General features: G+C 25.7%; 1 protein-coding gene across 2 annotated transcripts; it reads left to right on the plus strand.

Moving 5' to 3' along the window:
* Nucleotides 1–373: 373 nt before the first annotated feature.
* On the plus strand, nucleotides 374–11,641 carry LOC138347868 (peroxidase 12-like). 2 transcript variants are annotated; one of them, XM_069296463.1, is made up of 3 exons: nucleotides 374–741; nucleotides 1,418–1,612; nucleotides 10,842–11,641. In XM_069296463.1, the coding sequence occupies exons 1-3, from the start codon at nucleotides 481–483 to the stop codon at nucleotides 11,463–11,465; spliced, it is 1,080 nt and encodes a 359-aa protein (XP_069152564.1). In that variant the 5' UTR covers nucleotides 374–480; the 3' UTR covers nucleotides 11,466–11,641. The 2 variants fall into 2 exon arrangements, with proteins under 2 accessions (XP_069152564.1, XP_069152563.1); XM_069296462.1 differs by lacking the exons at nucleotides 374–741; nucleotides 1,418–1,612 and adding exons at nucleotides 9,564–9,912; nucleotides 10,115–10,309.
* The last annotated feature ends 2,484 nt before the right edge of the window (nucleotides 11,642–14,125 follow it).

A 14,125-nucleotide genomic window follows, 5' to 3' on the forward strand; every position in this document is an offset into this window, starting at 1 on the left:
CATATTAGTTCGATATTTTAAATAAAAAAATAGATATTCTAAAACTATATGAAAAGTACTATAAATTATAATTTTTTGCATATTAATATGATGAAAAAATACATCTTAAAACGTTAATCAAAGTTTTAATAGTTTGACTCTAAAAATAGAAACCTTGACAAACAATACCGGACGGAGGGAGTAATTATTAACACACTAACAATCATGGTTAAAAATAAAATTATCTTTGAAATACACCAAATCATATAGTGAATAATAAATAATCTCAACACAACTAATTTTAATATTACTTTCTCCGTTCGTTTTTAATTGTCATTATTTCTATATACTACTATCAAATGAATTAGTGCGAGAAATTTAATATTGAACAAGTAAAAATGAACGGACGAACCAACTATTACTTCCTTCCCGCTATAAATATAGAGCCAAGTTAATGTGAACCTTCCTCACTTAGCCTCAAAATATCATCAATTAATCATAATGGCTTCACCTAGCCTTTTCACTTTTGATTCTTCACTACTTGTAGTACTAATCCTTTCTATTTTTGTTTCAATCCATTTTCAAGTAACACAAGCTCAAGGTACTCAACCAATTGTGAAAGGTCTTTCATGGACTTTTTATGACTCCATTTGTCCCAATGCTGAGTCCATCATCAGGAGGAGACTCCAGAATGTTTTCCGGCAGGATATCGGTCAGGCCGCCGGCCTTCTTCGTCTTCACTTCCATGATTGCTTTGTTCAGGTATTGACTTGTTATTGTCACTAGATCTAAACCTCACTTATAAATAATTACTAGGCGCCATAATACTAATTACAAGTATATTCATCTGTTTCATATCAGTTGTCCACTTTCTTCTTTACATACTCCTTCAGAATCATACATAATTTGGATCGTTTTACTAATTTACCCTTTATCGACTCTTTTGAAAAAAAAAAAAAACTCTATAGAACTTATAAACTTGCTTAGGCTTTCAAAAAAATATATATTGTAGAGGTAAAATGAAGAGAAAATAACTAACTTTTTCTTGATTTGATAAATTGACAAATAATTTGAGATAATTATTTATAATATGATGGACAACTAATATGATGGAACTATAATAAAAAAAAAATCTTATACAGTTTAACTTATGTAACATAATTTGAATTAATATGACAAAAAAAATGAACACTTTCGATGACTAGAAAGCTTTTTATAAAGTTAAATAGACCAAGAAAGAAGTGTTACATAACCTAAAACATAAAAAAGTAACTAATGTTATAACTTATAAGTAACTATAAGAAGATACAACTCCTATTATTCACTCCTGACTTCTTGATAGATAAATTTTAATTCCATCTTTTTAAAAGAGATATTTTTACCATATATATTTATATATATTCAATAATTAATATATGCAATACTATTTTATATACAGGGTTGTGATGGATCAGTACTGTTAGATGGTTCAGCCAGTGGACCAAGCGAGAAAGATGCACCCCCAAACTTGACTTTAAGACAACAGGCTTTTCGGATCATCGAAGACCTTCGCCGTCGTGTGCATCGTGATTGCGGTAGAGTCGTTTCTTGTGCTGATATTACGGCTATTGCTGCTCGTGACTCCGTTTTCTTCGTAAGTTTACGTTTGTTAGTAACTATTTTAAGTATTTATTGGTTTAATTTATATATTCCTTTAGTATTGTTTTGGAAAAAAACCTTCAAGTCAAATTTATGACAAATAATTCAATGCGCAATAGTATAAAAGCCTCAAATAATTGAACAAGTTTTCACTTCTCAATAATGTTCGCATTCAAGTGTCCCACGTCCACAAGTTGTACCTAAACTGTCACACCATAATTAATAGCATATTCTTTCTTTATTACATCCATTTTAATTTATTTTTTTAAATTTGTCTTTGACATAAAAATTTTAAAAGTAAGGAATTTTTTTCAAAATTGTATTTTAAATTAAATTTATATAAAATATATCATATTATTTTTTAATCTTCGAGTGATAAACATGTCATATGAAAAGTTAAAACTAATAAGCAATGAAAAAAGGAAACACACACACACGTATACATATATATAAATATTCCTTCTGTCTCATTTTATATGAATTAGTTTGATTTGCCTGCTCTAAAATAAGTAATAAATATTGTGTTACTAAAGATTATTTCATTTATGGTAAAATGAAATATTTTAAAATTAAATTGTTATTGACTATAGAAATGTGTTATTCTTTTTTGGACTGATTAAAAAAATAAATGTGTTACTAGATATAAAAATATGTTATTCTTTTTTGGGTGGACTAAAAAAGAAAGCCTGTTACTAAATATAGAAATGCATCCTTTTTTTTTTACACCAACTAATGAGTCAAATAAACTAGAATAGAGGTAAGGAGTAATCATTTTCTTATCAAACCATTTAAGCTCTTAACTTGACTTATCCACAACATAACTTTTACTATGATCTTTTTAAAAGAGGAAGATATGTATCTAGCTAACATAATAATATATCAAAAGAAGAAGAGTAGAGAAAATAATATTTAGTTATTCCAAAACTTACTTGTTATATACATATATATATATATATATATATATAATGTTATGTTTTTTGCTTTTAATTTATTTCTTTAATTTGACTAAACTATAGTTAACTAGAAATTATTTTGATTAAAAATCTCGCGATAGTCCTTTTCAAAGTCAATGTAGTTATTCTCACGACCTATCACTTGTGTTTTTAAAACGTCTCTAATAATATAATTTAATACTGACAACATATTAAATAAATAAAATTAGAAAATCGGAATTTTCTTGTTTGTTCTCAATTAAAGGAGTTAGTGTCTTTGCACCATATGAAAAAAGAAACAAAATCGAATAAATTGTGACTTTTACAAGAAAAAATTTACAAATATTTTTCATAATCATCGGAGTAACATTAAATTTCGATAATGAAAACAAAGAATTATATATATATATATATATATATATATATATATATATAAAGTAGAAGCTAAAAAATGGGATTAAACATGACATAAATTCAAATAATTAGATAAACTTTAGCTGAAAAATACTTAATCCACCTACTAAATTGTCATCCCTATTTATAAATAAAAAAGGCGTCTCTTGTTGCGACTTAAGTATCTTACTCTTACAGTTTTACATATCTATTTTGCATATATAATGCGTTTAAAATATAAAAAGAATTGATGACATACCTTTTCTTCTCTACTTTAATAATTAAATTTTAGCGGTGTTAAATCTTTATATTAAATCATATAAAGTTACATTATTATGATCATGTAATTTAACAAAGCGAGAGTACATGTTAATTATCAAAATTAGTAATTCAAAGCTTATACAGATGCATGTCTTACAAATTTAATCCTCATCCACACTTTGTATTTTTATTTATAAATTTTAAATTTGGAGAAAAACGAAAACTGAAAGTCAGCTTAGAAAAAAAAAAGTGAAAGTATAAAGGGAATGTGAGAAAGCATCTTCATAGTTTAATATTCGCATTCCCTCTTTTTAATTTTTTTTTTGAATGTGAGAAAACATCTTCTTATTTTAGAATTAATTATTTTGGAATTAGTAGATTTAAAATATTATTCCAACCTTAAAGTGAAATAAAAATAACATAATAATTTTGAGATATAACTAATTTCAGATAAATTATTCTGTAACTTTATTCTAATCAAACATAAGATAAATTTATTCTAAAATTAATTACTCTCCTTTTTATTCCTCGTAACAAACAAGTCCTAATATATTATACTACATTTTATCAAATTGGGACGGTTGAAAATCAAAGATGTACATCTAAATTTTGAACAAATGAAGAGACTTTTGTTTCTTCATTCAAACACATATAATATACTGATTCATTGAATAATATATAGAACGTACCATGAGCAAGTAGTAGCTACAAAAACTATTAGGTGAACTAAAAGTTTCTTGGTCATATACATAGACTCTTATGTGTATTTACTTTATTACTGAGGCGTACGTCTTTCGTTTTTGCCTTTTTTTTTTTTTCATATGACATATCTGTTTTGAAATTTGATTATTCTAATTTTATGCTATGAAATTCTATCCTACGAGAGAAATATTCTTTATTAATAACAATAAAAATCTTAAATACAAAAAACTACATTATACTAAGAAATAAAGAATATTTATCATTTTTTCGTAACTTTTTGCGATAATATAGGCTGCTATTGTCGTTTGGAAAACCTCCAAAGTCTTGATGCTATCCTGCACGTGGGCGGCCTCTATTAAAAACAAGAGAAATAAATTGCAACTATCAACGACTAAATTGCTCTATATAATAAGTCACCAAAAGAAAAAGAAAAAAGGTGGAATATATATATATATACTAGTTTCTGAGGACATGCTTCGCACGTGTGTTTCATGTGAATTTTTGTAGATACGTTTGAATGACTAAAGTTTAATAGAAATATATATGTAAATTTAATGAATAATAAAATGTAACAATTACAAAATAAGAATAAAAACTTACGCAAGATAACATTCATAGAAAACTAAATAAAGAAGTATAAAGGAGAAAAAAAAAAGATAAAAAGAAACAGATTTAAGAAAAAATATAATGTAGACATGAAAAAATCAGTACATAACTCTCTGAGTTCTTATCGACTCTTTTCATATCCTTACAAAATTCAAGAGGCTTCTTCATCTACTTTAACTATAGAATAAAATGACAGCCTAATAATCTTGGTAGGAGTTTCATGAGATAAAGATGTTGAATTTATATAGATAGAATAGAAGGAATATCAAAAGAAATCTTAAAGTTTTAGTTTAAATATTTGAAGGTTATGAATATGAAAAAATGATAGTTATGTATATTAAGAGTATAAAAGTGAATAAGTAATTAACAAATAATAATAAATAAATGAAGAATATGAAAAAGAAAATTAAAATTAGCAAACCATGTAGAAAGAACAACTAAAGTTCTTATCACTTAATAAGCGTTAATGAATTTAAATTTGTGAAGATAGAGTCATTTATCACTTAATAAGCGTTAATGAATTTAAATTTGTGAAGATAGAGTCATTCTTTAATAATAGTCAAGAGGACAATATCAATGTGTGTCTCCATTTTGCAGATTTACAACCTTTAAATTATTGAATTTCGTTATTTATCATTAAGGATAATACTTTATCCACATGAATTATATTATTCATGAGAGGGGTTAAGGAAAAAATTATGAGAAGAGGAAAAATATAGCAATTTAGGTAGAAACCATTTTTAAAAAAAATTATAATTATTATATACATATAGATTATAAATGATAAATATTAATTAATTAGATATTTAATTAGAAATTAATCTTAAGAAATCTAAAAGTCATTAACATTTTAATTAAATTTATACGATCAAATATTTAAATATTTTATAACAATTTAATTTATAGAAGGGGTAAAATAGTAATTCAACTTTTAACTTTTTTTGGTTCATGCTTTTAGTAATATATGATATATATAAGGAAGTTAGAGTATGAACGTAGATTTTCTTTTGAATAGTATTATTTTTTAATGTGCATTTTTTAAAATAAAATAAACCTAACATGGATATGTTAGAAGAGATTATAAGACACAATGTACACTTGAAATGATACTCCTTCTCAACTAATTTAATTCACTCTTATTTAGTTGGCCCTCGTAAATATTTATTGTTGATAAAATGATTTAGTAATCATAAAGATATATCTAATTTATTTAGATTATGAATTTAGGAAATTTCTTTTTTTAATTGTTATATCAAATTCAATTATATTACAAATTGAAAAAAATAATATTTAAATGCATTATTACATCCTAGGGGCCAAAACCACTGGCTTAGGCAAATTAACAGTCAACCCTTTGAAGCTTTTTTTTTTTAATAATAAATGACTTTACCTAATTTGCTCTTCAATAACTTGTGAGACAGACCCGTCAAAATGGATTTGGCCTGTGAGGTCGGTCTGATCCAACCTTGAAATAAGTGAAGTTGAGCTTAATTTTTTGACTCAATTATGAATGAGACATTTTAGCACGTCCCAGTTGGCTCGCTAGCCTCGTAGGCCCAATTCGCAAGCCTTTGTGGCCAGTCTGTGAGCTAGCTATTAATTTTTTTAAAAATATTTTTATATATATTTTTAATAGTGTTTTATTTGTAAAGATTTTATGATAAATATTTTGAAAAATAAAAAATCAAGTAATTTGCAATATCATTTTGCATTGTGAATTGTAGATGAACATGAACTTCTTAAGGATATAATATCACATGTTGATTCAAATGTGATTTCGATGGTGAAAGTAGAAGTGGAGTTGTAAAACATTAATTAATGAGTCATGTAATATTTAGAAATTTAGATTTGTTAAGTATTTAGGCTGCCTTGTGTTGCTGAAATCTTTTAAACCAGCTAATTTTTTTGAGAGAAATGATGGAATGATAATCACAACTCCTATAAACAAATCCATAAGCTTATATTAGAGATAAAAATAATAATCAGTGACGCTGTTAATTAAATTGGAGTGCATATGTCGCTCCATTTATAAAATATATTAAATATAATTAATAATGTATCAGTATTAAATTAGATTTTAAATATAACTAACAATTCAAAAGATACTTCGAATAAAGAAGAATTGCTTAAACTTTATAATAATTTTACACATCTCATTATGTATTCATGTGAAACTTTAATCAAATTTTAATTTTCCGTAAAATATGATACGCGTACCTAATGTTTTCTTTTTTAATGTTAAAGAATAGATATAATACTATACTTTTCATTTTGAAATATTAATATTAATATCAAAAGGTCCAGAGACCAGAGCAGTGTGACGAACACGTGGCTCTTTTTATAGAAAAAAAAAGTCCATTGAAAAATAAATTTTTGTGAAATTTTATTGATTATATTATTGTGATACTTTTTAAAAAATTATATAAAGTATTTTTATTATATCATGTGCAAAATAAAAATTATTAAAAAATTAAAATAGTTAAAATAAACTATATTGGCCCTTTCGGTTTTCTTTTCATCAAGCATAGCTTTATCTAGAAAGAGGCAAAAATGTTAACCAAGTGCGACGACCACGTGTCTCTTTCTCCGTTGATAAATGAAGATGATAAATACACTTCCTATTTTTTTTATTTGTTATTTTTAGTATATTCAGAGAAAATACATTTAGTATTATTTTAATATTAAGGAAAAAATTTGCGATTAAGTAAATTTATTTTATTTACTTATTATCAAAGTTATAATCAGTTATAATTATCACTCACGATTAACATTATACATTAATTTTATGGATTAACTTTGAGTTAACTTTGAGTTTATATAATTACCCACGTTTGTATATATATAATCGCCTGAATATACAACTTACATATGAATTATTTACAATTATCTAATGGATATACACATATAATTCACATCCCTCTCACTCTTCGTCCTTTCCTCGTTTTCTCTCTCCTCCTTTTACCATCTCGCTTGTCATATATACAAATGTATAGGTATAATTTACAATTGTCTAATCCATATGTATACACAATTCACTTTCTCCCGCTATCTCCCTCGCCTCTCCTCCCTCTCCAAGTCTCATTCACCTTTCTCCTCGATCTCAATCTCGCTTGTCATATATACAAATACATATATTTAATATACAATTATCTAATCGATATACATATATAATTTATCTCTCTTCTAGTCTTGCTTGTTTCTCTCCTTCCCATACATATAGCTACAAATTGTAATTATCAAACTATGACTATGGAAAATAATTAGACTATTTTTAAATAGCCATATTTAAAAGTTCCTCTAATATTAATTACAAATTACTAATTTACTTTTTCAAGATTTAATATCTATTAATATGTATATTAATATGAAGTACTCGTGTCAAACAGTTGGGAAGAAAAATATTCAACCATATAATTTAAATTGTATTTATCATTATTAACTTTTGTGAAAACTATAAATAGAATATAACTTTTAAAAGTAATGCAATTATAATCATAAATTACAACAACATAATTAAAGAAATATCTCATACTTATATTGTGAAGGAACCTGACAAATCTAAAGTCAAACTGTATTTCTTGAAGTTTTTGCTGGAGTAATTTTGGTTTTGATAGACAAATTAGTGTAAAGATATAATTGAGATAGTCGGCTAAGCTATGATTTTTTTTTTACCGATTACTAGTGGAAATGTTTGGTAAAAAAGAAAAAAGGAAAATCACCCACATACGATATTTATATCTAATTAATTATATAAATTTATTATATTTTATGTAATTTACTAAGATATAAAATTTGTACTGACTAAATATTAAAAAGAAGTCAAATAAAATCAAAGCGTTTCCTTTGAGACTCTAGGTCATATATATTTTAATTAATAAAAAACATAAATAAATATATTATAATAAAAAATATTTATCATTTATAATATTAATATATTTTTTTTACTTGATCAATTTAAATTTATTTATAATACAAGTTTGATACATATTACAAGAAATAATTTATTATTCACATATAATACAAGTTTTAATGATGGATAATATTATTATGACACATTTTAATACATTTATAATATAATGTGTCAAATTTTTACCAAACAAACATAATATATTTAAAAAAATAATGATAAATTATATATATTGCATACATAATTCATTTTTAATTTATATTAGATATTTAACATAATATTGCTATAAATAATAATAAACAATCACTAAAATTAATAATTATTTATTAAAATGTACTAATTTATGTAAAAAAAATTTAATTAAATTTCATTATAAATATCAAATATCGATCCAACAAATAATAACACAAAGGTTCATGCATCGTGTAAATAAATATGGAATAAGAGTGAAAAAAAAGCATTCTTTATTGGCGGCTAGTATATTTTGATTTTCTATTGGATGTTGATAATTGTAAAGGTAAATTACACTACACAAGAAATTTTGCACGTAGCACTAAAGAACATAGATTTTTAGTGTTAGTTATTTAGTTTTTAAATTTTTATGTTACATATCAATTAAAATAAGTACAGTAACAAATTATTCATGTTAATTATTAAATTTCACGTAGCACTAAAGAACATAGATTTTTAGTGTTAGTTATTTAGTTTTTAAAATTTTATGTTACATATCAATTAAACTAAGTACAGTCACAAATTATTCATGTTAATTTTTTTTAAAAGAAATATTAAATTCAAGCATAACAATAAAAAATGAACGAAGAAAACACACTCTCCGATTCAAAAACAAATATATCTCTGATATTTTTCTTGTATTCCAAAATGAATGATTTTTTTTAAAGTCTACCTTCTTTATTTATTTTTTTATCCTGCAATTTTTTAACTATTTTTAGTTTTAAATTAAGTTTAATCGAAAACAAAACAATATTACTCATTAAATTATCTTTAATTAATAAAATTAAATAATTTTTCTAAAGTACGTGTGCCACATTCCAAACTATCAAAATCAAAAGATTAATAGCAGTGTGACGACCACACGGCTAATTTCTTTTTTTTAAAAAAAATCTCGAGATGCCTCATTTTAATTAAAAAAGTCCAAGCAAATAGTAGAAGAAAAATTTAAAATATCCAAGTGGATAACTTTATATGCCTATAAATTTGACCATTCTTGTTACTATCATTGTACAAATTAACTATCTAGCTATAGCCATGGTGTCAACTACTCTATCAAGTTTTCTACTTGTTCTTGTTCTTTCTTTCTTTGTCTCAGAAGCTCAAAGGCCTGCTTTAACTAAAGGTCTTTCATGGTCATTTTATCAATCTAGTTGTCCTCAACTTGAATCCATTATTAGAAACAGGCTTCAAAAACAAATCAAGGATGATGTTGGCCAAGCTGCTGGCTTACTTCGTCTTCATTTCCACGATTGCTTTGTTCAGGTTATTATTTATTTATATACTCATATTACTAGAAACAAAAGTTTTTTTTTTATCGCGAATTAGTGTGAACTTTGTATTATAAAATATAATTTTTCCACTGAACTAGCTATCTAGGAAAATGCATGATGGAAAACTAATTGTTAATGAACATGTTTTAAAGGGGGAAATCAAATAAAAAATATATATTTTTTTTATGATGCAGGGGTGTGATGGTTCAGTGTTGCTAGATGGATCAGCAGGAGGGCCAAGTGAGCAAACTGCAATTCCAAATTTGACCCTAAGAAAAAGGTCATTCAAGATAATTGATGATCTTAGAAAAAGGATCCAAGATGAATGTGGTCAAGTTGTGTCTTGCTCTGATATTGTTGCCATTGCTGCTAGGGACTCTGTTGTCTTGGTAAGTGCTGTTATTTCTTTTGTGTTAATTTATATTATACATTTTTATTATACAGTATAAAAAAAAATAACACTATTTCTATAAAAAAAACTTTGTCAAAATATATTATACAATAAGATATTTTAGTAGATAATTAATTGAAAGTTCAACTATTTATATAGTTGGTAAATCATCAACCAACAATGTTTAAAAAGAACAAATTATGAGTGATTAAATAGAAAAATAGCATAGTTAAAATAGCTGAGAGGAAAAACCCTGACAAGTTTAAAAATATATTTATGTACGTATTTTACCTTAATATAAAGTTTAACTATTTATATTGTAGAAAAAAAGACTTTCATGTTGGGAAAATGTCATAGTACTGAATGAGTAGTTGGTTTATGCCATTACTTTTCACACCACTTAGGCCCCCCACCTCGTGACTTGATAGGTCTTCAAATTTGGTTTGGTAGATAAATTTAAATTTCTATACATTTATAATATATGTCAATATATACAAGTTAAACGTAATATAAATTTATGATAATTTCAGACGGGTGGGCCCAACTACGATGTACCCTTAGGAAGAAAGGACGGAGTCAACTTTGCAACGGAGCAAGCGACAATTGACAACCTAGTCGCACCCTCTGCCAACACCACAACCGTCCTCTCTCTCCTCGCAACCAAAGGCCTCGATGCGACCGATGCGGTTGCGTTATCTGGGGCCCACACTATTGGTATCAGCCACTGTCCTTCCTTCACCGACCGTCTCTACCCAAACCAAGACTCCACTATGGACAAGACATTTGCTAACAATCTTAAAGGTAGTTGTCCCACGGCTGACTCGAACAACACGGTCAACATGGACATTCGTAGCCCTAACGTTTTCGACAACAAGTACTACGTTGATCTCATGAATAGACAAGGGCTTTTTACGTCCGATCAAGATTTGTATACGGATCGAAGAACACGAGGGATTGTAACGAGCTTTGCGGTGAATCAATCGTTGTTTTATGAAAAATTTGTTATTGGTATGATAAAAATGGGACAAATGAATGTGTTGACTGGTGGACAAGGTGAAATTAGGAATAGGTGTGATAGGAGGAATAAGGCTAAAAAGGTTGATATTGCTACTGTTGTTGAAGAATTGGAGGAAACTTTTTCTGCTTTGTTTTAAGTTTTAATTAATTAGTCTTCTGGTTTTGTTGTAATGATAATAATGAGTGTGTTAATTAACTTTTAGTATAATAATCGCATTTTGTTTTGTGATGTATTGTAAGAACATGGTGTTTTGGATCTCTTCTCAAGTTGTTTTCTAGCTCCTATGATGATATCAAAATTGTGTTACTAGTATATACACTCTTTTGGCCAATTTGCATGTTGCAATAATTTGAGAAATTTAAATCTATTTTACTTGTAATGATTTGATAATTAGACAAATGAATAAGTAACATTTTCTTGATTTTCGAAAGTAAATAATTTTCATGTTTTCTTTCGTCTCGAGAATTAATTTGATTAATTTTTTAATTCGGATATTTTTTTATGGTGAAAAATAAATTATAACAAATATTTTGAAATTGATGGAGGTGTTTCCTTTTGCCATAAGTACATAGGCACCACTAGTCATTATTGTTCACTAGATTTGCTTGGCTTGCAACTTTAGTTCTGATTAGTGTTGATATAATTAATTTGCAAATTGCAACTTTAATTAAGGTCTGATATAATTATATTCTTTTTCTACTCTTCTTTAAGATAAACAATCATCTGATTGTGGGAATCTTAAAAGCATAAATAGAAAAACATTGTCCCCCCCTAACTCCTCTACAATAAAAGACTTTCAGGTTGACTGATATCCAATTAAAATTAAATTAAGGGAATTAGGTTAGACCTTATTATCCTAATAAAATAACGAACCTTTACCAATATTATAAAATAAAATAAATAATAATAATAACAGGTGTTGTCATTATTATCTTAGCTTGGGAAAATATATAGAACTCAGCGTGGCCACACAATTGTCAAAATATGGCGCGTTAGACCAAATGCTTAAATATAATACATAATATTATTTTGTAATGTTTACAATATGAATATATGACAAATTCATATTTTTTTTATTGAGTTGTTAGGGTAAGAGATTTCTTGTCTCACTTATTTAACATCGTGTTTTTCTTTTTCTTTTTCTTTCTTGTCTTTATACGTTTTGGTAAGTTCTAAAGATCGAATAAATGAGGGGAATATAATATGGTTGAAAAAAAATAATATAATTTCACCTTTTTGGTGAAAGTATTACCCCTCAATTTTATTTTTTGTTATTAATATTTTTTTTCTACTTTCCTCGTATTACTTTGTTGTCGGCTTCTATAATTTGCCTATTGTTTTCTGACCTAATACTTGGAATATTTGGCTCCTAGATCTATCTATCAACATCATATTTTATTTTATTTTATTTTATTTTTTGATGACAAGATTTGATTTAATTTTATTTTAAAAGTAATGAGGGAAGAAAGATGGTGCAAAGAACATAGATTTTACTATCCATACCTAAAGATTACCTAAATGTTATCTAATCACTTAAATTTATAAATAATTATTAATAATACTCATATAAATGAATTAATTAACACATTATAATATTTCTTTATTCCATATTAAGTTAATTTTTAAGGTGTTTCATACCCTTTAAAAATAGTACATCAAGATATAAATTAAATCTAGTTTTTTTATTTTTATCCTTGTAATTAATTATTGTCAAATTTATGATTACAATAACTAAATAATAATTAATCACTAATTTCAATACTAACTAATAAAGAATAAAATTATAAAAAAAAAACACACTAAAAATAGTTCTGAAAACTGAACAATTAAAGTAATTTAAAAAATGAAAAATATCTCAGAAATTAACTTAATATGAAATGGAAATAGAGATGGAGGGAGTATGTTAAAATATGATACAAATTACTTATAATGCTATTTTATATAGTATAAGTTAGTATTAATTAACTCAATCGCAGTCTTCTAATTGCAAGTATAGTCTTGAGAATTAAAAAAAATGAATGATAAAAAATAATTATTTAAAAATAGAGGAGGCAAGAAATTCAAACTAGCTATAATTTAGCTAATTAGCTATAATTTAGCTAATTATTACACAATTGATTAATTCGTAGATTCTACAGAGGAAAAGAAGAAGGTGGGTGTTTGTTAAAGAGTAGTGTCTCCACATTAATTAATTATATGTTCTATAGTCAATTTAGACATTATCTTTGTTATATTCAATACGTTATAGCTATCAGGTTATCATTATTATTTTAAATATAATTTGTATCATTACTATACTAGCCATATAAGCAAAGGTGGACGCACATTCATATGGGAATGCACATGCACTTGTAAATTTTGAAAAAATATCACGTGTATTTGTATATTTTTTTTATGAAATAAACAAAAATTAGAATATAATAAAAAATTTATGATACAAGCCAAAAGTACTAGCCATGAGATTAAGATCTGAAGAACCTATTTATTTATTTATTTATTTATATTTTAAGTTTTTTGGTACACACAAAGTTTTTATGCAAACTATATATAATAACTAATAGATTTAATACTAAAATTACAATTTAAATTTTAAATCTATCCACGTGTATTATGAAATTACACAATATAACATTTACTATATATAGAACAAATTCAAATTAAACAGAAGAAAATAAGTTTAATACATTTTTTGGTTTGAATTAGTAATACTTAATTTGTTCACATACAATATCCTTAACTAACATGCAAGTGTAAATGGATTACAACTTGAAATTGATGACCTCTAGCAATACGTAG

Source organism: Solanum lycopersicum, chromosome 4 (assembly GCF_036512215.1).
Source record: "Solanum lycopersicum chromosome 4, SLM_r2.1".
NCBI lineage: Eukaryota > Viridiplantae > Streptophyta > Magnoliopsida > Solanales > Solanaceae > Solanum > Solanum lycopersicum.

Bases quoted from the DNA above. Each gene is read 5' to 3' on its own strand.
- LOC138347868 (XM_069296462.1), top strand. From the start codon at position 9,622: ATGCCTATAAATTTGACCATTCTTGTTACTATCATTGTACAAATTAAC. The intron at 9,913-10,114 runs GTTATTATTTAT...TTTATGATGCAG, and splicing joins TCCACGATTGCTTTGTTCAG to GGGTGTGATGGTTCAGTGTT. The intron at 10,310-10,841 runs GTAAGTGCTGTT...TGATAATTTCAG, and splicing joins CTAGGGACTCTGTTGTCTTG to ACGGGTGGGCCCAACTACGA.